The following is a 24,516-nucleotide window of genomic DNA, read 5'->3' as shown; positions in this document are numbered from 1 at the left end:
TTAGATTCGTCACACCTTGAAGTATTTTTTGGGAGTTTTCCATTTTTTGAATTCAAATTTGAATTTTGAATTTGGGCCGGTTTGGTACCGGCCCAAACCGGAACCGGACCGGTTTGACCGGTAACCGGTCAAACCGGACCGTCTCCACCGGTTTTGTAAACCCTGGGTGCCACACGTTGATCCTTGAAACACAGAGATCACTTTTGGACAAAGGGTGCCATGCCTTGATCCTCGAAACACACAGAGATCACATTCGTAAACTGTTACAATTCACCGTACTGACATGAATCATTCTGGACATAATTGATCCGTGTTGATCTGTGTTGCATTTTGCAGTAGTCAGTTCCGAATTAAATATATTGATCCGTGTTGTAGTTTTCTATAATTTCATTTTTATGTAGGGGGTTTATGTAGGTTGAAACATATATTCTGGACAGTTTGCAAAATCTGGACAAAACAATCCCTGCGTCAGAAATATTTATTTTTCCCCATGGGGGTGTCCTTCCAAACAGCGACGGGAAATGGCTCCCAATTCCCAACGGTGGAGACGGGGGGTCGGGAAATATTTATTTCTCCCCGTGGGGGTGTCCGTCCCGGGGCTGATTAGCCCTGTGATCCCAAACTAGCCCTTAGTCCCCTCCTCGTCATCAAAGCATCCTCCGCTCCAAGAACCACCGGTCGGGTCGGATTATAGATGGCCAGTCGGATTATAGATGGCCAAATGGGCGGCACGGCCCGACCCGACCCTAACCCTATCCGGCCTTAGTCGTGCTGTGCCGGCACTGCGTGCCTCCCCTCAAACCCAGACACGACCCTATCGGCAGGCAATCGTGTCGGGTTGGCATGGCGTGCTCGTGCCGACCCGAGCCCACTCCAGCCGCCGGCTTGGCGGTCTCCGCCCTCTGCCGCGCGCTTGCTGCCGTCGGTCGTCGCCCGCCCCGGCCCCCGTCCTCCGCCGCGCATCTTGGCTGCCAGCACCGCCCCGTGCCGACTGCCAGCGCCCGCCGCCCCTCGCGCCGGCTGCTCGCACTGGCGACCCGTGCCGCGCCCCTGGCCAGCTGCCGTCCTCCGCCGCGCCCCCTGCCGATGCAGCTCGCGCCCGTCGGATGCTGCTCTCTCGCTAGTTGCTGGGGGGAGTGAAGGGGCGGACCGGCGGGAGGAGCAGAGTGCGTGACGAGAGGGAGAGAAAAAGAGTGGCCGGTGGCGGCTGGGAGGAGGCGTGGAGCAGATGGATGGATGGGGATTAGGGACTTAGGGTTTGGGAGGAGGGAGTATGAGTTATTAATGGGCCAAATTGTACTAGGAACAAAATTAATCGGGTCGGACCTATTAGTCTTGTCGGGTCAGGGTCGGCACTCTGGGTCGAGGTCTCGACCCAGACACAACCCTATGTATAGGGTCGGGTCGGCACTGACCCTATTGGTCGTGGGTTGGGCTGGGTTAGGGTAGGGTTTTTTTTGTGTAGTGACTAGTGTGATCCATTTGACCAGCTCGGATAGATATTTCAAATTTCAAACCCTCCAAAGCAGTTCCTGTTACAGAAGCTACGGATGCCTGATCATCGTGCGGGGCCGAACTATCGGTACGGTACGCGTACATGACGCATCGCGCGTCGCATCGGCCGGCCGGAAATGCTGTTACGCGTCGTTGTTGCCATGCATCCATTGGGCACCTTGGGCAGCGTGTCGATCAACCAGTGTCGTCAGTCACTCGGTCCTGGGAACGCTGTAGAATTTTTTTTATTTTAATCCTTTTTAATATAATATTTTAATAATGACCCATCCAGATCTAAATTTCTAAAAACTAGCTTTTTGGTCGTGCGAAGTCCCGTGGCGCGACTCCCTGCTTCAACGCGATCAAGCTGCCACCTTGGCACACGCGTACCAGTGAGCCTGACGCGCACGCCATGCGGCGTGGCGCGACTCAGCCTAATACAGATCTACCCGGTCAGCCTTCTTTTCCTTTTTCTCTCATTCTTTTTTCCTCCACTCCTCACTCGACCCAACCTCCATGGCGCCGCCCCTCCCTCTCCTCCTTTAGATCTACTCCATCCTCCACCCGATTCGAAGGAGAAACGAAGGAAAATCGATCCTTGAAGGTAACTCCTCCATTCTAACCAATTAGTTTTTTTTTCCATTTCACGGATTTTTTAGAATTTGAGTTGGTTAGGCTCTGAGACGGCCGGTCCGAATCAAGGCTGTGCGCGGGCCATTCTCTTGAGCGGATGTCGATTAAGGTCCCCATCTGTACAGTGGCGCCTCGCAATTGCTCTCCCGTTGCATTACTGTGGCATCGGTGGTGGCAGGGGCTGGGGACTGTGCGGTGGTACCTGACGTGGCTTCCGAGTCGGGTTTGGCCGGTCGCGGTGTCCTGATTCGTTGTTCCTGATGGATACATGGATGGATCATGAATATATACCTTGCTTGCGATACCTTCTCTCTATTCCTGTCGATACCCGGCTGTTGCTGCTGCTGCAGAGGTGATCTCTGTGTGTGGAAAATTAGTAGGCACATCTGAACGTTGATGTGCCTGGTCTCATCCCCTGGCGAGAGAGAAGGTGTGCATGTTCGCAACAACAAAGAATTGGGAACTGTAGGGCAAGTTTGCTGTGGTTCCGGTTGGGGTTTTGTCAGGCAGTGTGGGAGCTAGCCTTGTGATTGATGGATCCTTCCCGCTCTCATTTGTTTATCTGTTTGTATATGCACTCATGTCTGAATTTTCGATTACATGCTTTGCCACTGAGAATTTGGGAATGCCATTTGTCAATTGACCCGGATATTTATATGAAAATGGACTGCTAACGAGTGGGCGAGGGGCAGTGATGATGAGCCCCTTTAAAGGACTCGCCTCCTGCAATATTACGTACACATCATGTACACGTGCCGACCGCGCCCCTCCTGCAATATTATGTACATAATGTACAGGTGCCGTATTTACAATATTATTTCCATTTCTGATACTTAATGATTGTAATTAGCTATACATATGTTAAATAAATTCTTTTTCATAGGAGGACGTCGCGGCCAACAAGGGGCTCTTGGTATTGCAACCCCTCATAGGAGGGGCAATGAGGCACCACCTCAAGACATCGTCAGCAAGGAGTTCGAGGAGACATCAAGCTCAGAGGATGCATATCCTAACTATCTGGCTCTCTTTGCGCCATTACTGATGATGCATCCTGTGCATGGAAAGTCATTATCAGGACGTGCCCACAAATGGCTAATTGTTTTATTCTGTCTACATTTAAACTGTATGATTATGTAACTTACTGCCCACATTCACTTGTATGCCTAGGTGTATCTATTCAAGATTATCAGTGTGGTGTTATTTCAGGTTTGTAATGCCGTGGAGATCAATTTTTTAAATGATAGATGTTTTGGTCTTGATTTCCTTATAAGAAGCTAAACTCGGCCTAGCACTTCCTTTACTATGTTTGCTTTCCAAGTTGTTGTTATGTTTTATTTTCATACTCTTTTCAGTTATCAGGAGTCACACCATTTATCTTGGTGTGACTAGTTAGCAAAAATTTGGTCTGGGCCAAATCTGGTCGGGGTCAAAGGTAACACATAAGTTTAAATAAATCAGACATGTAAAAATATTGCTAATAACCTTACATCATTCAAGTACCATATTATGGACAGATTACATGGCTTCATTATCATCAATTTATTATTAGCCAAGTCATCGATGCAAGTAGAGTAGTGTTGGATCAAAAAAGAAACAAAGGAAATGGTTTGTACCCCAATGTTCTAATTATAGTTCACTTTAGTTTTATTCTAAGTCAACTAGTGTAACTTTGATGTTGGATCAAGTTTTATATATAAATATATTAACACAAGATGGTACAAAATAACTACACTATCTGGACATATTTCATGAAGATTTAACTAACTAGATGTTGTAAATACTGCTTCATTCTTCTATAAACTTGATCATAATAAGTGAAATTTGACTTAGGACAAAATTAAAGTGAACTACAATTTAGAACAGGGTAGTAGTTCACAGCCTTTGTTGCAGCTTAGTGCATTTGACTACACTTCGTGAGATGCAAATTGGCTGGGTACAATGAGACTATGAGAGTAGTACAGTAGTCACTTAATAAGGCACTAGCTATGTGTTTGTTATCAGGCCAGAGTCATCGTAATTGGCAGTTATGATGGCAAAGTAGAACAAGTAGTAGATTTCGACGATGCCGCACACAAGCATGATTCCAGGCACATGAAAACGTCATAAACCGGCGGGAGAGGAGAGCCATAGAAAGCAGCCTAAGCAGGGGCGGCAACCTACGGGTGGTCCCGAGCTCCGGGACAGTGGATGGTTGGCGAAGAGGGACATACCGGGAGCAGCGGGTGGGCCGAGGAGGGGCACCGCCCTTCCTTGCGCCTGGGCGGGGGCCGGCACCCTCGCAGAGTATAGCGTGGTGGGGACGGGCGGCACCAGCACGGCCGCAGGCCTGGCCTGCCGGTCGCACGGAAGTGCATCAGGTGCCGCGCGACCATTGTTGGGGACGAGAAGCACCGGCGCGGCCGCGTTCAGGGACGGCGACGGGTCCTAGGCGGCCGCGGCTGGGGACGAGTGGCGCTGGGCGTGCAGCAACGGCCATTGATGGGACGCCTCTGGATCTGGAGGCAGTGATGGAGATCGGCGAAACGGTGGAAAACGAATTGGTTAGAATGGAGGAGTTATCTTTAAGGATCGGTTTTCCTTCATTTTTTCTTCGAATCGGGTGGAGGATGGAGTGAATCTAGAGGGGAAGAGAGAGAGAGAGGCGGCGCCATGGAGGTCGGGTCGAGTGGGGAGCGGAAGAAAAAAGAATGGGAGGAGGAGGAAGAGCAGGCTGGCCGGGTGGACCTATATTAGACTGAGTCGCGCCACGGCGCATGGCGCGACTCAGCCTTGCCATGTCAGGCCCGCTGGCACACGCGTGCCAGCTCGGTCGCGCCGGAGCATGTGGCGTGACCCTTCAGTGAGTCGCGCCACGGGGCTTGGCGCGACCAAAAAGACTAGTTCTTGGAAATTTAGATCTACACGGGTTATTATTAAAATATTATATTAAAAAGGATTAAAATAAAAAAAATTCGGGAACGCTGGTGCAGTGACTGGCCGCAGGGCGGAGAAACTAGCTAGCCTACCATGCCGATGGAGTAGCGAGTCCCCGTGCCTACGTGGTGGACTACGCAACGACGGAGCTCGACATCAGAACGCTAGCTAGCGCTGAGCCTACCTACTAAACATGGTTAGCTGGCCGTTGGATCGGGTGGTAGCTCGCCTACCTTCCGGATGGATATAACCAGCTCCCCAATCAAGGCTTCTGCAGCGACGTACACCGTGGTGAACGTTCGGTCTGTTGCGACTTGCGACTTGGAGCGGCAGCACGAGCCGGTGAATGGAAGCCAGGACAAACCACGGCGTGCCCGTGCAGCTTGCTCGCGGTACCGAACTTTCCATCGGAACGGCTGCACAGCCATGGCACGGCATTCGAACCCTTTTGCCTTGCCCCCCATGGTAGTTTCGTTCGGCACAACGCGGCGCTGCTGCTGTGGACACGGATCGAATCGAATCAAATCCATAGGCCGCGGCGGCGGCGGCGGCGGCGGACGGGGCCGTCGCTGGCATGGCGCCCGCCCGCCGCAGAGTTCCTCTCTGCCACACAGCCACAGATTCGGGCGTGCAAGACCGACCTCTCTGCCACGCCGGAACAACCAACTGATCCTGCTGCTGTCACATCTGAAATATCTGATGATCCCCCAGCTGCCGCAAATAACCGTACCCGGAGAGCTAGACGAAGGAGGTCGATGCAAATATTGGTCAACAAATTTCATCTTTACCACCTTATTTTAACCATGGTCTTGAATCACTCTGCCCGGCAATATATTTATTTAGCCTGTGCGTGACTCATGCATCAAGATTTACAGATAGATATATACATATACCCCCGGTGGAGGGGCCACGTCTCATCTGAGAGCCACGAAGTAGATCCATCCCAGGCCCGCGAGATGCGATCGGGAGAGCACGCGTCCCCGCGCCCACCGCGAGCTGGGAGAAACGGCGCTGTCACGCTGGCGGCGGCGTCCGGGGTTTCTTCCCAGCCGGCCGGTATCTTTCTTAACCCGGCATCTCCCGAGCTCGATTCCCAGCATGCCTGCGCGTCTTTTTACACGCGAGCACCTCGGCATCTGTTGCATTTCTGCTTATGAAATGGAAATTACATTCTGACAAATGCTTTGTTCGGTTCTGTTAGTTGCTAACAGCGGTCAGTGCGATCGAATGGTTCCGTACCTCAACTCTACTAAACATCTAATCATAAAGATCATAAGCTAAATAATCATCTCAAAAAAAGAAGAACTGAATAATAGAGGACGGTACAATTTATTAGTCTACATGAGCATATTAGCAATAATTGGGCCTAATTTGGAAGCAAGAGGGAGCTAAACCTAACCGAGGGAAAGAAAACCTCCAATCCAGAACTAAATGTCTTTGTTCAAATGTCATCCCTGAGTGCTCACCCTGTGAAAATTAAGGATTCTAAGAGGATTTGAGTTTCCAAACTAATCCTTGATGCTCTAATATTTGAGCATTTTTCTCGGGGGTGCATAAGCCAGCGCTTGTCCAACTTAACTTGGTGAGAGTTTTTTTTAAAATAACTTGCTGAGAACGACAGACAATCGCATTTGCGTCATCCCTACCCTCTTGTATATCTGCATCAAATTATTTCTTAGGTGCAAGCTAATCTTGACCTCAAAACGAGTCTCAATAATCAGAAGAAAAATACTTGGCTGCTGACTAAATTGGAACAAATCGAAATGCAAATTAAAAACTGCAAAAATGCTTAGGTGTGCAGGTGAAGCCTGCAATATTTCCAGGCAGTTCACCAATGCCGTCTTTCCCGCCCCGTCACCTATATATATACGCTTCCCACCCGTTTACCCGAACCCACCCCCACTCCTCCACACCAGGGTCATCATCCCCCCACCTCCTCCTCTCTCTCTCTCTCTCTCTCTCTCTCTCTCTCTCTCTCTCTCTGCCCCCAGTCTCCAACAACAGCCGGGAGCTCCCCCTACCATCATCGCCACGCCGCGAATGGAGCTCCTCGACATGGTGCCCGCGGACGCCATCGCGCTCCGCCTCTACTCCCTCCCCGCAGCGGCGGCCGCCGCCGCCTCGCTCTACTACGCCTGGCTCGTCGCCGCGCTCGCCGCCGCCGTCGGCCTCTGGCGCATCCGCGCGGTCGGCGCCGGCGTCCGCAGAGCCAGCGCCGTCGTCGTCGGCGAAAAGCTGCAGGTCCCGCAAGCGGCCCATCCGTCGCCCGCCGTTGACGAGCCGCAGCCGGCGTCCCGGAGCGAGCCAGAGCCGAGCACGCCGTCCAAGGTCCGGTTCACCGCGTACTACGGTGTTTCCGGAGGCGACGACGGTGGAGTGGTGGACGGCGTCTGGAAATGCGCGGACGAGGACGAGGACGACGACGAGGGGGTCGACGGCGAGGTGGAGGCGGTCCTGAGGAGGACGTCGTCAGCGCCGGAGAGAAGAAGGGCGGCGACGGCCCTGGCGGTGCCGCCGTGGGAGGAGAGGGAGATGGCCGTGAGGCGGAGGGGCGACCTGGGGTGGTACCGGCACCTCGACATGGCGGCGCTCGACGGCAGCGTAGTGAGGCTGTGGGACGGCGAGCTGACTGCGTCGCCGAGAGCGCGGAGGAGGAGGGCAGGATTGGAATTACAGTTGTCATTTTAGAGATGGTGTATGGTTAATCTGTATATTGTGGTTGTAGGAGTAAGGGGATGATGTATTAGGAGGATATGGCAATTTTGCCCTTTGAGATTGTCATTAGGTTATGGCCAAGGAGAGCGAAGAGGGCCCTTTGTGTACCCGAGCCAGCTGGGCACAAATGGAAACTGATAAATGTCACTGGTATCTACCATTCTACCTCAGGTCCTTCGCATCCATGGTGTCTTCTGCCACTCTGCCTCTTCTTCTTCTTCTTCTTCTTCTTCTTCTTCTTCTTCTTCTTTTTTGGTTTCCTGGCATGTTTACACATTAGAAACGAACGATGCTTAAGAACGCATTTAATTATAAATTTTCCTGTATTTGTAACTGATATCAGTTCACAGTTTTAGTATGTTTGGCCAACTAATAAAGTGTTTAGGTAACTCGGTGGCATCCTGCTGCTGCTGTGGTTGGGAGTTGGACGTGTTCTATAGTCTAGTGATGATTTATGTGAGGGGCGCAACATCACTTGATCTTTCACTTGATTTCTTCTGCATCTTGCTTCCCATCTTGTGGAACATTTCTTAATAATCCATAGGCGCCGCCGCTAAGTTTGAAAGTGCTATTTTCTGCCAGCCATGGAGTGAATTGCCCAGCATTTCTATGTACTAAACTTGCCATCAACAGAAATGTATCTGCATCCTAGATAGTGCTTCTTTAATTTGATTACCTGATGAAAATTACCTGGTACTGGGCATAGTTAGATTTGAGGGGAAATGTGGTTCATTTTTGAAAATATATTTAACTTTATTTGCATGTCTTTGATTCCAAGTGGAAGTCAATCCCTTTCTTTGAGAGCCCACCACATTGTGTTATTCAGTGGGTTGATCGTGTGACATATTGCCTTGTTGTTCATTGTGGATTAGAAGAAGGTAGTTAGGAGACACCGAAAGTACTCAGAATAATTCAATGGTTACCAATATATAGCCCACTGCCATGCAAAGTAAAGCCCAAAATGGGATTTATAAGATGTCTAATTATAATAATATTCTCTGATCTTAGCTGAGAATAATATTAAACACCTCAAGAAAATGTTTTCAAATATGGTCGAACGTACAAGTCATGCACATCCGTTAAGAGACACTATAGGACTTGATTGCATATAATAGTCCAAACCGGCTTATTAGTTAACAAGGCAGCATTTAATAACGTTGTTAAACAAATTCTATGTCTGCCTGATTGAGCATTCATTGAATTTAGTGAGATCTATGTCTTCATCGTAGTGGCAGACATTATAATGCTCCCCTGCTTTTCTGTGTTCATTCAATATACCATAAGACAGTACAAGGATCAGGAAGTGACAATACGTACAACATCAGAAATACCACAGGCCTGAGGTTATTCTGAGCTTTAGAGAGAGCAAAATGCGGATAGCCCAGCACTTGGAATTTTGGATGAAGACGACCATTATTGTCGCAAAGCTTCTAACAATAACAACAAGTACGTTGCAACCTACTCATCATCGGTTAGCAGAAAGAGAAAAAAAAAGTGTCTAGGACTAGTCATACGCTTTGAGCCATGTAAAAGGTTTTGATATTTCCTTGAACTGAGCTTCAGATTTAGATTCAAAGTGGGTGTTATACTTCGCATGCAGCTCAACAGAAGCTACAAGCTAGGGCTAGAGAGTGGATTTGGTGGCGGCGAAGCAAACAGTTCTATGGAACCATGATTAAAGCCAAGTGATTACGACGGGCTTTGGAGCCTACTGCCAGAACATAAACTAGATGATTTATCTACTGATGTCGACCGAGATGTATGTGCTGCTGCGAGTGGTGCCACAAGAATATGCTTGCCATATGCTATTTGGTAGTAGGTGAGTGAGTTCTACTGCGTAATGATCGTTCAAACTTAGGTTTATTCCCTGCAGGGCGCGGGCATCTTGGAGATTCAGTGGACATGGCACGAGCTCGCCTCGCGCGGTGGACGGTTGGATCCACTGCATGATATCGATCGATCTGGTCTTTACCAGTTTACCACAGACCAAACTAAGCTTGGCTAGCTAGCTAACAGAACTTCGTTTCCGCAACCTGATGAATGATGGTACCGTGCCTGATATGCCGACCGCGTGTTGCAAACTGGATGTCCATGGATAAACAGGGAATCGGTCAGGAATAATGTTCATGACTTCATGTGTTCCGGAATTCGGAGCAGCTCAACGTCAGGCGAACCTAACGGTTTCTCCATGTGGTGTCCGAAAGAAAAGAAGAATGATATCTCTGATATCTGATTTTCCGAAACGAGATGGGCGCAGTCAAGCCCATCATTACCATCCCGGGCAGGCACATCCCCACGCACCAGTGTCTGTATCGGAGCATCGGCTCGCTCTCATCAACAGCTCGACGATGGAGTCGCTTTCGCCCCGCGTCGCGCACCGGCGAACGAGCTGAGGGATTAGGAATCGCGTGATGCGGCCTCCGCGGAGCTTGAAGTCGACGTCTCGGCATCCTGGCGGTAGCTGTGTCCTGTGCTCCTGTCCGTGTGGCTGTGTCGTTGCTGGCTTCCTGCTTGCCCTGCTGGAGCCGACGCTGCCTACGCCTTGCGGTTCAGCCAGCAGCCGAGCAATTTTTAAGGCCGGTGATCCCCAGGAGCAGAATGGGAAAGGACCGAAGAAAGAAACGCCCAGAGGCCCGCAGCTCCAGCAGCCCAAGTGCCGAAACAAACTGGGCATGGCCTGCCGGATATATTATTGCACCCTGATTGATGGGCTTGCTCCGGACGGAGGCTTCTTCGGCCTACGTCCGCTCTACGCGGGGCGAACTGAACGATGAAGCCCGTTGGGTTCGCTCTTCTCCAACAAACAAGACGCAGGGCCCAACCGCAGAGCAAAAACCGCGGCGCGGAACAAGGAACGCGAGGTCGCCCGCAAGCACGGCGCCACGGCCGCAAGCCGGGTGTGCGTGTGCCGGCCGCGCGCCGCCACCGTGTGCGCCGTACCGCATCGCCGGGGATTGGTAGTATGAGGACCGCGGGCACGGCGAGCTTTCCGCCGCGGCGCCGTGGCTGAGATGGCAAGGTTCGTTCGGCCTCCCCGTTGGCCGGCCGGCCGGCACCGGGTGCCCACATGGCAAGACCGCGAACGCCCCGGGGCCGCGGAGACGTGGACGCGTGCACGCGTCACAGGGCGGAGCACGACGCCGTCTCCAACTTGCCTTGCCTTCAGACTACCGCACGGGTCGTCTCAAGCAGCACATGGGGGCAGGCAGACACGGACACACCTGAACAATGCACGTTCAGATTTCAGGCTTCAGAGTGGCAGCAGCATGTGGCTCCTCGTATATTCACTCGTTCATACAGCTGCTGCTGCTGCTACTACTACCTACCTACCTAACTATACTGTGTACATGTATACCATGCCTACCAATTATCTTCGAGTCAGCAGCCTCTACCCTGCCTTTTCTCTTTTCATTTTTTTTCCTGTCAATATATATAAATTGTGCTAATTGCTACCAACTACCCTGTGCTGCTTTATGCTATGTACAGTTCCAGGATCAGGAAGAGGTCAGCTTGGTTTGTCTTGCATCTGTGCAAAATTTTTCCTTTTTTTCTATCTTCTTTACCGGTGCCTAACGCTCCCGAGATCAGATCAGATGTGGTGTCCAGTGTGGCCCTTCTCTCTGTCAGAATTCAGAAGTACTCCTTGTGGAAGTGGAAGCGAGTGCTCGTCTTGTGGCTCATCTCATGCGCCAGTGTCTTCAGCTCTTTGGCCAGCGTCGGCGCGCCGCAGTAGAACACTCCTGCGCGCATCAGAGTTCAGAGAGAGAGAGAGAGAGAGAGAGAGAGAGAGAGAGAGAGAGAGTCCGGTGAGCACAGATGGTTCAGAGTTGTTGAGAAGGATTTTGTTGTCTGGGCGAAGGGGATTTTACCAACTGTCGAATTCGGATGCTTCGAGGCGATCCTCGTGAAGACTTCCTTCCAGTTGGGTCTGGCGAAATGTGTCCTCACCTGCAGAATATGGTGGTCAGTTCAGAGTTACAGATGGACAAATGGATTTGCTTAGTGGCTTATCGCTTTCGCCAAAACTGTTCCCTGGAACAGAAGGAAAGGGAATAGTCTCAGCGAATTTGCTTACCCTGGTCCCTGAGACGATGTCGACGCCGTGCTTGGCATGGTTCAGAGCCTGTACCATCGACAGCAGAGTCGTCCGTGCATCGCGCTCCTCGTAAACGCTTGTGAGGTAATTGTGCAACTCTATGACACCCTGGTTTCAACAGGCACATTGTCAGTATAGTAACAGCACAGGGTGTTCCAGACAGGAGCCACTTAAGCAGAGAAACAGAGATATTGATGGAAGTGTGTCATCCTGCAATGGTACCTTCTTATCCATCTCAGCAACCTCATTCATCACCCCTTTGAACCATTCGAATGACCCAGCTTCTCGGGTGACCCAGTAGAAATGTGCACGGCTTGTTCTGTATGCTCTCTTCCGGTTGCTACTTGCTGTTGAGACGCTGAAGCTGTTGGCATTGTCCTCAGACCTGCTAGTCTCCATTGCCAAGTCCTAAAAGTAGCAGAAAACCATATTAGCTATAAACAACAGGCTTTTACAGGCAGAAGCATCTTTGCAAAATGTCAAAACGGAAACAACATAGGATGAAGCACGTACCATTAACTCGTCAGCTATCTTTATGTTGTTAAGCAGATCCCTTAGGATGCTTATGAACGGTGTTGCGCCAATTCCAAGGCCGACAAGAAGTAGGACATCGTAGTTTCTGAAATCCTGTGCAGGGGCACCATATGGACCGTCTACAAGCAACTTTGGCAAGCTGTGGCATGGAAAAGAGACGTGTTCAGTTTCATTTCTATGAGGTGTGTAAAAGAAGCAGCTGTGGGAAAAGAGATCAATGGACCTTCTTGGTTCTGCCGCACCTAGCTCGGTAAATGAAGCTCTTCTGTTAAGATGTGGTGAGAAGTAGTTCTCGACAAATATGCGCTTGAGCTCTTGTGTCCAGTCACCGTTTGTTCGGATGTGAACACTGAGGTAGTCATCTCCAGGAGCTGAGGTGATGGAGAAAGGGTGCCTGGAAACACAAAGCACCAGCAGGTGAACTTCTTCTAAACCAGATCAAAACTAGGCTGAGGGCATTCAAATCGGAGGTCATACAAACCATTCAAAAGGAGATATCATTGGACACTGAAGAAATATATACTGTCCACTTCTGTACCGAAATCCATAGGGCTTTGACATTGTTATGGTCAATACGTTTCCAGGTAGAAGGCACACCTGAAGTAATAAAACTAAATTTTCGTGAAAACCTGTGCAAACCACAACAAAAAAGTCATCTAAATTCATAAAAAAAATCATACATGTAGACGATATGATGATACACAATCTTGTAAAATATCTTATCCAAACTCGACTTTGTTTGTGAGATATAAAAATAACAAATTTCAAGCCAAGAAGCTGTCCAGATGATTTGTTAGAAATTTATTATTTTTGTATCTCACAAACGAAGTCAAGTTTGGATATGATATTTTACAAGGTTGTGTATCATCATATCATCTATATATGTGATTTTTTCGTGAATTTAGATGACTTTTTTGTCGTGGTTTGCACAGATTTTCACGAAGTTTGTGGTTTTCACTAGATATGTTCCCAATAAACTTACATAAGAACATATGCATGGATTGAGTTAATTTTGGCAAAACATTGTGCTATTTCGTCACAATAAATATTCTGCATGCATATGCTTCTTGATTGTTTTAGACACTTTGTTATGGTTACTGCAGCACTTAATACTTAGATGTTCATTCAAATCTAAGCGTTAAAAAATAGAAATGTATCTATAAATTTTTTTAGCGTGAGGGAAGTCCTTGTAGAATGTAGATGGTAGAAGCCTAGAGCCTATGTATCTGGAAAAAGAAAACATATTTGATGCTGTGATGGGCACAAGAGCACTCAGGCAAGAATAAAGTAATAGATAATCAACCAGAAAGCATGGACCTTCGAGGCATGAAAATCATTAGAGTGTGACAGGCAATTTCCAAAGGACAGAAAAATTTTTTTTCGAACAAACCAAAGGACAGAAATGTTCGAGCAGAGCCTATATTCTTTTGTACATGTCCTAGTAGTGCCAGCATGACTAGGCCACAACATTCTCCATTTCTCCTGTCCACATGCACATTCTTTTATGTCACTAAAATGGGCACCCATGCTAAAATGATGGATCCAACTCAATGGAATAGGAACTTTGTAATGTTCACTAATTACCGAATTGTTGCAAGTTGTTGTTTTCTATCTTTCTTCGAGTGTAATTTTTTGAAATTTTTATGGTGCCCTTCTATTCCAATCATACCCTACTAATACACCATGTGAGCATAATCAATACTAGTGGTAAAGATTATAAAAGCTTGTCGGTTACAAACTGCATGAAGCTGTTTAGCATAACCAATACAAAAATGATGTGGGCTACGGGGAGGTATTAAATACCCCACCTGAACAAATGTGAGGAACCAGGATTTGAACCCTGGTCCGCTAGTTCTTTCCCAAGGACACTAGCCAGCTGCACTAAGGCAGCTTTTAGCATAACCAATATAAGGCATAAAATACTTACCTTGAGAATTTTTACGGTATAAGCATTTGACCTCAAGGCTCGTAGCATCCTTTCACCAACGTAGAGGACCAATGGGACAGAAATGTACATCCATGTCTGAAATCACCAAGAGATCACAGTGTCGGTGCTTTTCTTTAAAAAAAAATGCACTTAAACACAACATCTGCTGCTCAAAACAAGAGCTGCTGCAATGATTACAGGAAGTGCAGAAGTCATGGCAGGCAAGCAGCATCGCTGTTTTCACATGAGAATGTCTCCGAGAAGAAATTTCCAAAGGAGATGAGATAAACAATGTGCGCTAAAATAACAAGTGGAACCACTCAGCTTGGCAGCTGTCAGATTCCCGCGCTTCTAGAACGCCGCAGCGCGGTTTGTGTTTACTACTTGAATCATTTATCCCCATGCATATATTAGAGATTTTTTAGCTTAATAAGCATGTGGTAGCCGTAGGCTTGTACTGCCGTACACAGGATAACTCTAACAACCAGGCAGTATCCCTGAAACTGGTGTTGTGCAAGTGGATTGTATCCATAGCGAATCAAAACAAATTGAAACCGCACAACTGAAATTTGTTGAGACGTGCCCACCAGTACCAAAGTAACTGAAATTCAGGAAAGAACACGCTAATCAAAGGATCACAAAAGGCATTCTTTACGGATCCTTAACAGAGAAGTTCTCGTGGGAAAAAAAAGACAAAAAAGGCATTCTCTGCGGATAACCCTATTTTTCTTGAGCCGAGTGCTCTAGCTAGTAGCTATGCGACTGGCATCAACATCACTCATCACGGTGTGCTCAAGTGCTCAACCTAACGCATCTGCGACCCGGGCCACACGTATGACAGAACCTAACGCCTGTGTAGCAAATTCCGCCTGCCTATGGAAAAGCAAATCGCGGATCGCGAGATGCATCCGCGGACCCCCCCCCCCCCCCCCCCCCCCCCCCCCCCCCCGCGCATTTTCTTCCCCCCTTCGAATGCAATGCGAGGTGGTCCTGCCTGTCCTGATGCGGTGATGCCCCCTCGCAGTCACAGCAAGGCTCCCACTACAGCCACACCACCCTACCCTGACCCCTGGCCAGCAAAGAAAAGCAACCGGCGGTGAGGTGCGAGAGAGCCCCGTGCCCCTGAACTACACGGGAAGTTTCGTCCGTGGTCGGTCGGACACGGCGGGCAGGTTTCTTTCTAGGGCCGAGTGGCGCCTAGCCCTAGACCCTTGTATTACTGTTACCCCAGGCGGGCGGCTCTTCCTTTGCTGTCTGTCTCTCTGTTCCATCCTTTCTCTCTTTCCGCCTTTCTCTTTTGCCTTTCACTAGCAGTAGACACCAGACAGGGCTCTTTACTCGGAATCGATCCCGAGGCGGAGAATGAGATGCCGTCGCCCGTCGGCAGCAGCAGCGCCCTCGCCATCGCCGCCGCCCATGCCGCGTCCACCTTTACAACTCAGGCCCCCCCTCCTCCCGCGGCCTTTGCCCCCCAGATCATAGCACGGCAATTATTGGGACAACGCCGTGCCGCGGGCACACCGCTTGCCATTTTGCTAGTGGTAAGCGCGTGTCAGCGTCACCGTTCGCACGCGCGGGGACTTCCAGTTGCCCGGAGGAAGTTTGGTGAGATGGCAACGGGCACCACGCCACGCCGAATCAGTGGCGCGGGAACACGCGGAGCCGGAGAGGACCAAGGCCGCACCCCACATGTAGGGAAAGGCATGGCGAGTTCGTGGCAAATGTGGACGCGGCGAAAGCAACCGGCGCGTCACCTGCTGCCGGCCGGGGATTTGGGGGCGCCGCTGATTGGCAATGTGAATCTCTACTCCAACCCCAAGCAAATGCGCAGTGGGACGAAAGAAGAAGAAGAAAAAAAAAGAAGTGCCGGCCGGAACACCATGGCCACAACCACAAAGGCACGAACAGATGGAGCTAGCAGAGCATCCAGGCGAAGCTTCCAACCCCCTTGCGGCGGTTTTTTTTTTTACCATCATTGGAAGCTTAAAGGCTAAGGCATGCGGCGCCCGGACCGTCGCTTGCAGATTCGGGGTGCCGGGCCGTGCCGTGTGGTGGGGGTGACGCATGCAGAGCAGAGCAGGAGCAGCGGTGAAAGTGAAGCGAGATCATTGTAACCGAACCGCCACCTCGCGTAAAGCCGGTAGGCTTTTGGGATGGAAGGACGATGTTGATGCCTACGCGTCCGTTTCGTGAATCTCCCATCCATTTCTGTTACCCGGCGATGAATGTAGGAGTACTGGAAGTGGATGGGGGTTTATGTTCGGCGTACTGGTAGTAACAGTGCTTCCATCCCCTGTTTCTTCAGGGCTTCTACCCTGTAAAGCATCGGTGGGCACCGAAAGCACTAACAATCTAAGGCCATGTTTAGTTCGAGGGCAAAAAAATTTTGCATTGGAATCTTCCTATTTTGAAGTACTAAATGAAGTCTATTTACAAAACTTTTTGCATAGATGAGTTATAAATCGCGAGACGAATCTAATGATACTAATTAATCAATAATTAATGGATAGTTACTGTAGCATCACTGATGCAAATCATGAATTAAGTACGCTTATTAGATTCGTCTCGCGATTTACAGCCCATCTATGCAAAAAAATTTGTAAATAGACTTCATTTAGTACTCCATGCATGTGTCCAAATATTTAATGTGATGTTTTTTTTGCGTTTACAGATTTATGGGTAGAGATAAACAGGGCCTAACAGGCCCATCTACATCGAAGTATAATTGGTCGGCGCAATCCCCCCCCTATTTTTCAACGCCAGATCCGAACAAAAGAAAGCGCGGCACTGGATCCACCAGCAAGCAAAGGGCTATCATAAACACTCACGCTACGTGTAGGCGTCTAGTACAACCCGACCTGAGAAAAAAAAGACTTCGCCTTAAATACGGCATGATTTTTATTTTCAGAGACCCCCCGTGCACGTTCAGGCTGGCGGCAGGGCAGTGGGGAGTCCAGGTTGGTGGCCGTGTTTGGTTTTGTAGCATGGTAATGAATAGTAAATTTTGACTGTTAATTACGGTGTCAAACAAAGCCAGTTTGTAAAAACAACTTCAAAACCCCGCGCTAGTGACCCTGAAGAATCTAACGAGGCCTTTGACCGCGCGATTAGAGGATGATTACTGTAGCATCACTGTAGCAAATCATCGATTAATTACCATCATTAGATTCGTCGCGAAAAGTTACACTCATCCCTAAAAAAATTTTGTAAATAGACTTCATTTAGTGCTTCATGCATGCGAGATTCTTTTTTCTGAAAGTGTGCGTGCTAGTATCCTTGCCAAACCAAACAGGGCCGCCCACACCTGGCCTGACAGGATCCATGTATGGACGGGTCATGGGGCGGGGGACTGACGCTGCCGGTGCCGGGGCCCGGAATTTCTGAACCCTGCAGTTCTTCGATCCGGCCATAGATCCGCCGATCCCGAGACGCCGAGGACGAGGACCATCCGACCATGACTGCCGCTGCTGACACTCCACACGTGAGGGCTGCGCGGTGGCACCGAGCTGTCGAGCACGTCACCACCACCTGCCCGCGCGCGTCCGCCGCGACAGCTCACGGCGACCGCTATCCCCGTCGGCGCGACGTCGCCTGCCCACCTCTTTATACTAACTCCAATAGATTAATTTTTCTCCTCCCACTTTTTCATCTTATAAGAAAATCCCCCATCATAATTTTAACTTATTAGGGAGATGTGCTCCACCAAATTGATTTTTCCTTTCTCCTTTAATTCATGAGTCACCAGTATCTTCTCATACATGTGGATCTTGTGGTTATGAAAGAATGGATAGAAAAAGAAAAGGAAAAGAAGAAAATAGAATTCTCCTTTAAAAAGGAGAGAAGGGAGGGAAATAAAGAGGAAAGAAGAAAAGAGAAAATCAATTTGTTGGTACTAATTTTTTTCCCTAAATTCTCTTTATGGCTAAAAAGTAAAAAAAGGAAAGAAAAAAAATCAATATGTTGGAATTACTCTTAAACTTTAATACTAGTCTTTACGAGTACCAAAACTTCGACACGGCCTTCCGGCCGAGCAGTGGTCCGTGTACTGTATTTAAGAGCCTAGCCGGACGGACCCGACCCGGACGCGACGGTTTCCCATTCCCTCCCTTGACGATCCCGACCCAGGCCCCCACTAGAGGCCGGCTAGAGCAGGGTCTGAGCCGGCAAGCATGCGCCCCGGTTTGACTCCGGCGACACCGACACCGGAGCCCGCCTGTACCCCACGTCAAACTCGGCGCTCCGGTCTTCACGCACCAGCGCACGCGTCGTCGCAGCTCGCCTCACCCACTTGCGTCCAGACTGCCGTACGTCGTCACGGTCACCGTAATTTTTTCTGAAGCTCCTGATCCTTCCGGGATGACGAGGTTGCTGACTCCGGCGCGAAACGCAGACATGCGCGCTGGATCCCTTCCCCGTCTTCCTGCCAGAGCCGTGGCATGCTCTCCTTTTATTTGCAACCTTTTTTTCCTTTTCTTTTTGTTCCTTTTTCTCTCTGCGGATAACTGAGATCGCCACGAGGCGGGTTCTAGAAGGAGGCAGCATAAAGCACCCGGCCAGGAGGGCTCGCGACCGGGCGAACCCGCGACAAGGGCGCGTCCGAGTAAAAGCAGAGGGCGGTCGCGCGCGGGCTGTAACCATCACGCTTTGCCTTTGCGACGGGCGGCCAAACAGAAAACCGTCGCTCTCCCACACTCAGAGTCACCCGCGATTGAGTAACCTCGTGCCCGACCCATCGCCGTTTCAATCACGACGAGCAAGCAGCACCACAGATAATAGAGAGAAAAACAAAAAGAAGCACAGAATAAAAAAAATGTTACTGAAAAAAGAGAGAAGGATGTGGGCACGGGCACGTACCGTCTTCTCGTACCACCGGCGCACGAGGAAGAGGAAGTAGCCGTGCACGAGCAGGAGCGCGTACACGATGCCCAGCAGGTGGTGCGAGTACCAGAAGGCGTTGAAGCCGGTGAGGCGGTTCAGCGGCGCGGGGAGCCTGGACGTGACGGCGGCCGCGCCGCCGCCGCCCTTGGGCTCGCGCTTGCGGAACGGGTGCGTGGCCAGCGTGAAGGAGACGGTCATGAGCACCACCATGGCGACGCCCGTGACGCCTTCGGCGCCCGACAGGAGCCCCGCGTACGTGGGCTTGCCGGGCCCGAACGCGCCGGCCACCAGCGCGTACTCCTCGGGGCTCGCCGCGATCACCCGCGGGAAGTCGCACGCCAGGTGGTTCCCCGCGTGCAGCGTGATCCCCACCACGATCGCCGTCGCGATCATCTGGAAACACATGCAACGACACACCAGCAATAGGGTCACAAGCAGGAGTATTAATTACCATATAAATATATAATACAGGTAATGTGATAACTTCTTCTGGTTTGTTTTGCGATGCTAATTACGGCAGTGAAAGTGAGCGCACGTCATGGCCTCTGCTGCGGTCACGGGTCGCGACTCGCGACCGGTGACGGCCACCTACCAAACGGTGACTGCCTGACTGGTTTATTAGTTACCGGACAGTGCTAGGCTAGGCCCGGTTACTTTCCACAAACGACCATCAGCTCTACCGGGACCCACCTGACAGGGACAACATGTCGGTCCAAGTGTGACTTTCACCGACCGGGAAGCGGCTCTGACTTTTGACTGGACCGTTTACTACTGGGCATACTCCAGTAGTGCCAGCACGTCTGCTTGTCCTAACCGGGGGCAAGGGATCTTCTGTGGCGTGTCTCGGTCACCGCCGGGACAGAATCATTGGGCCGCGCCACGGAATATGCATGGGATGGGCCGATCGAGACTTGCTTCGCTTCCGTATCTGCTGGGACCGGCGGCGTGCCAAGCACGGCCCGCGCCAAAGCGCGTCGTCGCCGGTCGAGTACACTGGCCGCCGGCGGTAACCCAAAGTCTCGAGCTACCACATGGGCGGCCCTTCCACACGAGATCCGGGATCCCCCACGTGGCGGGCCAATCATTGCGCGCCACGTTGACCGCCGCGTACGACACAGGGCCGCCGCGCCTCGTCCCCGACAGCGACGGCCGAACCAACCACCGACCCCCCCGGGCCGCCGGAGTACACTAGCTATTTACCGCGTTCGGTAACTAACCTCTCAGAGTCCTCGACGAATCGTTCGGATGTTACATTGTTATTACTGTGCCGTCATGGGAGTCGAACCTACCGTGATTAGGTAGCACCGCCACGTCGGACGGCGGCGATATTTGTGGTAGCGCGGCTGGGGACGGCGGGGGCCATGGTCCATGGAGTCGAGAACTCGAGATAGCAGAGGAGCCCGTACCTTGTGGAAGGTGATGTTGTCGTCGAAGGGGACGAAGAAGCGGGCCCAGGAGGAGCGCAGCCACGTCAGCGTGTTGCGGCAGACGGGGAGGAGCACGAGCGCCATGTTGAGCTTGAGCGTCTCGGCGGCGCCCTTGGCCGTGGGGAGGCAGTAGCCCGTCACCTGGAACGCCGGCGTGCGGCGGTACTGCACGAACTTCCACACGAACAGCGCCGCCATGGCCGCGAACCACAGCGCCAGCACCCACGCGCGCCGCCAGTTCTCCTCCGCCGCCACGCGCACGCGCGCCGCCGCCTTCCGCACGCCCCAGCTCCGCCGCCGCCACTCCCGCGTGGCCCCGGCCGCCTGGTCGCCGCCGCCGCAGCCGCCGTCCGCTCCTCCCCCTCCCGCGACCGTCAGGGAGCCGCCGACGCCGAGGTTCTGGCTCCACTGGGCCCCGCTGGCCGTGCTGAGCGGGCGGCTGTAGTTCATGTAGGTGTCGCGCTGGAGGAGCAGCGCCTCCAGCTGCCACAGCTGGCGAGCGAGGGGAGAAGCGGAACACGTGTCAGCACGGCAGCACACGTACTCCGATCCGCTGCTAGGGGCAAAAAAAAAAAAAAAGACCCGCCATGAACAGCGCACGCGCGTACCTCGATGTAGCCGAGGTTCTCCGGGTCGAGCTCCTCCATGATGAGCGCCGCGTACTCCTCCGCCTGCTCCTTGAGCTTGGCCAGCTTGTTGGCGGAGGCGCTCAGCACGATCAGCTGCGGTGGCAGGAGGGAGGACAAGCCAAAACAACTCGCTGGATTAGCGGCGGAGCACGTGGGCAACGGTAAAAACCGCGTCAGATTACTACAGTACACACAGCAGTAGTAATTAACTAAACAAGTGTGGTGCTTTGGTAATCAGGGCAGGGTGCCCACAAGAAGAAGGTTCTAATGCTGCCAGGACAGAAGAGTGCTCTTGCTTTCTTGTGGGGGTGGCAGTTGAGCTAAAAACAGAGATGCATCATGCACATGAGGAGCGATACAAAACTTTAGAAAAAAAAAGAAGGGGTTAAACAAAGTCACCTCCTGTACTTCCTCCCTCGTTATCCTCCCGTCCACGTTGGTGTCCACCCTGATTTTGGGGCCGAGAACGGCAGAAGAAGAAGAACAAGCAGCTTATCAAGAATCTGCGGGTGGCAAGGCAAAGCGTAGCGCGCGCGCATCGGGGATTGGGACGGATCGATCGTTCGATCGATTTGTAACGTTACTTGGGATCCGGGGAAAGAAAGGGGAAAACTGGGGGCGTGGGAAAAAAATTTAGCTCGTCAGTACATGTCGAAGAAGATCTGGAGCCGCGCGTCGAAGCTCTGATCGGAGATCTGGAGCCAGAAGTCGTAGAGCTCCTCCTTGGTGATCCGCTCCAGGTTCTGCCGCCGCCGCCGCGCCAGCGCGTCGAAGATGCCCACCGCGAACTCCTTGGAGTCCACCATTCCTGCGCGAAGCGAGGAGGAGCAGGCAGACGAGCGGTGAGCTCGCGTGCGTGGATAGCAATGCGAATTGTGGTGGTGGCCGCCGGCCCCGTACCGATGCATTCGCCGAAGTCGTCGCGGGAGAGCAGCCCCTCGCGGGCGAGGCCGTTGAACCGCTCCTCGACGCGGCGCCAGAGCTCGGCGGCCTCGACGGAGCCCGTGGTGCGGCTGATGAAGCGGAGGCCCTTGAGCGCGCGCCTGGCGCCGGCGCGGGAGCGGTTGAGCTGCGCCTGCTCCCGGCGGCGCTCGCGCGCGGCCATGGCGGCCTCCCGCTGCAGCTCGGCGGGCGTGGGGCGGCGCGGGGACGGCGCGGGGGACGGCGACCGGAGCCAGGCGAACTTCCTGCGTATCCGCGACGACGTGGAGGAGCACCGGCTGAGGCGGCCGCCCTCCGACGGCGCGTGGTGGCGCGGGGACGGGGACGGCGACGGCCCGAACCCCGCGGGCGGCGGCGCCGGGAGCGAGGCGGCGCCGTAGAGGGCCGCGCTGGTGGGCGTGACGCTGCGCACCACCATGGACTCCTCGTCCAGCTCCAGCATCACCTCCACCAGGTCGCTCTGGTCGGCGAGGAATGCCGGCAGCATGCCGCCGGCGGCGCCGCCCGGGGCCGCGCCCGCGGCGGCGAAGAACTCGTCCCCATAGGCGGTGGTGTAGGACTCGTTGTCGGAGGCGTCGGTGGTGGTGGTCTGGTCGTCCGCCAGGTAGTCCGCGATGCGGCGGTGGCCGCTCCGCCGCGCGTTGCTCCCGCGCGACGGCGTCCACATGGCCGCGACGAGGAGGGGAGCCTGGAGGCACGGCGGTGGTTGCGCGCACCGCCCCGCCCCGCCCCGCCCCGCCCGGCCCGGCCCTCTTATCGCCTCGCCACCCGTCGTAGACTCGTAGTCGGCAATGCGCCCCGTCGGGCGTCAGGCTATGGTTATCCCGTGGGTGGGCAGCAGCAGCCGCGGCGGCTGGGCGGTGGGCGGCCGGTGATTCCCTCGCGGCCGCGGCCTCCACTCCACGCGCCCTCTTCCCTTTTTTTTACCCCCTCCTCTGGTTTGCTTCGCGGTGCGGTGCTCTGCTCTGCTCTGCTCCGTGGCGTTGGCGTCCTGCCTCGGGCGGGCGCTCGATCGGCTAGCTATACCTTTCGGCCGCTCGCGGGCTGCGTTGCCCGACCCGCTTTATCTTTATATCGCGTGCCGAAACGAGCAGCGTTGTTTGGAGGCTGCACTGCAGCTGGACGGGGTGCGCCGGGGTCGCCTGCGCGCCCCCGAAACGAGCTCCGGCTGTCACGAGTTGGCGGCGCCGGTGCGGGTGCTGCTGGGTTCGGCGACGTGGGGGACGCGGTCGGTGGGCTGGTCCGGCGCGGATTTGGACAACCTCAGGCGCTTCCAAATGAGAGAGATGCGGTGGGGGCGCGCCCAACCAGGACGCAACAATCAGCGCATGTTTAGTTCGTGAAATTTTTTAAATTCGGCTACTGTAGTATTTTCGTTTTTATTTGGTAATTAGTGTTTAGTTATAAATTAATTAGACTCAAAAGATTCATCTTATTATTTACAACTAAACTGTATAATTAGTTATTTTTTTAAATTACATTTAATGCTCCATGCAAGTATTTAAAAATTTGATGTGGCAGCAAATCTTGAAAAAATTTTGGAACTAAATATGGCCTCATTCGAGAATCCAGCACGATTCCTACAGTCTAGTGCCTTGTTTTTTTAAAAAAAAAATTAAGGATGTTTAGATAGCTTGTCTTATACATCGTCGATTTAGCTTGTCTTATACATCGTCGATTTAAACCAGATAGTGTAGGGTTTTCATTCGATTTTAAAGACCAGGTGTGGATGGAGGATTTTATTTTTTCAAGTAAGGTATTGCAGATTGGGTACGGTTTTTTATTTGAGCAGTGTTTTTTTAGACCAAAGACCTATTTGGGCTGTCTTTGCTCTTCAGTTTGGATTCAACAACCTGTAACTTGGATCTAATGAGTTTACCTGGGTGGTCAGGTAGACCATATTTGAAATAGTTTGTAGTAGTAGACAGACACTTGTTGGCCTAGCTGCTTGCTTGAAGAAGTTTTAAATGAATAGGGAGGCCGGGTCAACTATCGAGGGCAGATTGGCAAAAGATGACACTATTTGTTTTGTGCTGTGCCTCAAGGTCTTGCTCAGCATGGGACTACTAGGCAACTTTGTTAAAAAAAACAAAGAATGGTTTTCTCTATCATTTTCTGATTCGTTCATGCAAGTTGCCCAGGAATGACATCAGACCTGTTCTTGCTACCAAATTTAATTTGCTCACTTGCTACTTTTACTATTTGCTCAGTCGCGGGGACGTTGGTGATGGTGAGCTAATATAACCGGCCGGACTGAAGCTGCTTAGTATGTGTAGCGTCAGACGGCAGAGGCTCAACAACCCCCTGCAGCTCGCTGCCTCTGCTGAT

At 51.9% G+C, this 24,516-nt stretch overlaps 2 protein-coding genes across 2 annotated transcripts; one reads left to right on the top strand and one right to left on the bottom strand.

Annotated features, from left to right (window-relative positions):
• The first annotated feature begins 6,940 nt into the window (after nucleotides 1-6,940).
• On the top strand, nucleotides 6,941-7,938 carry LOC120660759. The gene has a single exon (XM_039939394.1). The coding sequence runs from the start codon at nucleotides 7,081-7,083 to the stop codon at nucleotides 7,726-7,728; it is 648 nt and encodes a 215-aa protein (XP_039795328.1). The 5' UTR covers nucleotides 6,941-7,080; the 3' UTR covers nucleotides 7,729-7,938.
• Nucleotides 7,939-11,004: 3,066 nt separating this feature from the next.
• LOC120660758 (respiratory burst oxidase homolog protein E-like) lies at nucleotides 11,005-23,232 on the bottom strand. The gene is made up of 14 exons (XM_039939393.1): nucleotides 22,147-23,232; nucleotides 21,895-22,054; nucleotides 21,646-21,694; nucleotides 21,226-21,339; nucleotides 20,597-21,109; nucleotides 19,167-19,583; nucleotides 14,313-14,408; nucleotides 12,867-12,982; nucleotides 12,609-12,779; nucleotides 12,365-12,524; nucleotides 12,074-12,259; nucleotides 11,831-11,959; nucleotides 11,625-11,703; nucleotides 11,005-11,495 (listed from the first exon to the last, which is right to left on the bottom strand). The coding sequence occupies exons 1-14, from the start codon at nucleotides 22,853-22,855 to the stop codon at nucleotides 11,386-11,388; spliced, it is 3,009 nt and encodes a 1,002-aa protein (XP_039795327.1). The 5' UTR covers nucleotides 22,856-23,232; the 3' UTR covers nucleotides 11,005-11,385.
• Nucleotides 23,233-24,516: the final 1,284 nt, after the last annotated feature.

This window comes from Panicum virgatum, chromosome 2N (assembly GCF_016808335.1).
Source record: "Panicum virgatum strain AP13 chromosome 2N, P.virgatum_v5, whole genome shotgun sequence".
Classification (NCBI taxonomy): domain Eukaryota; kingdom Viridiplantae; phylum Streptophyta; class Magnoliopsida; order Poales; family Poaceae; genus Panicum; species Panicum virgatum.
The sequence above is the reverse complement of the archived record's forward strand: the minus strand, read 5'-3'. Positions and strand labels throughout refer to the sequence as shown.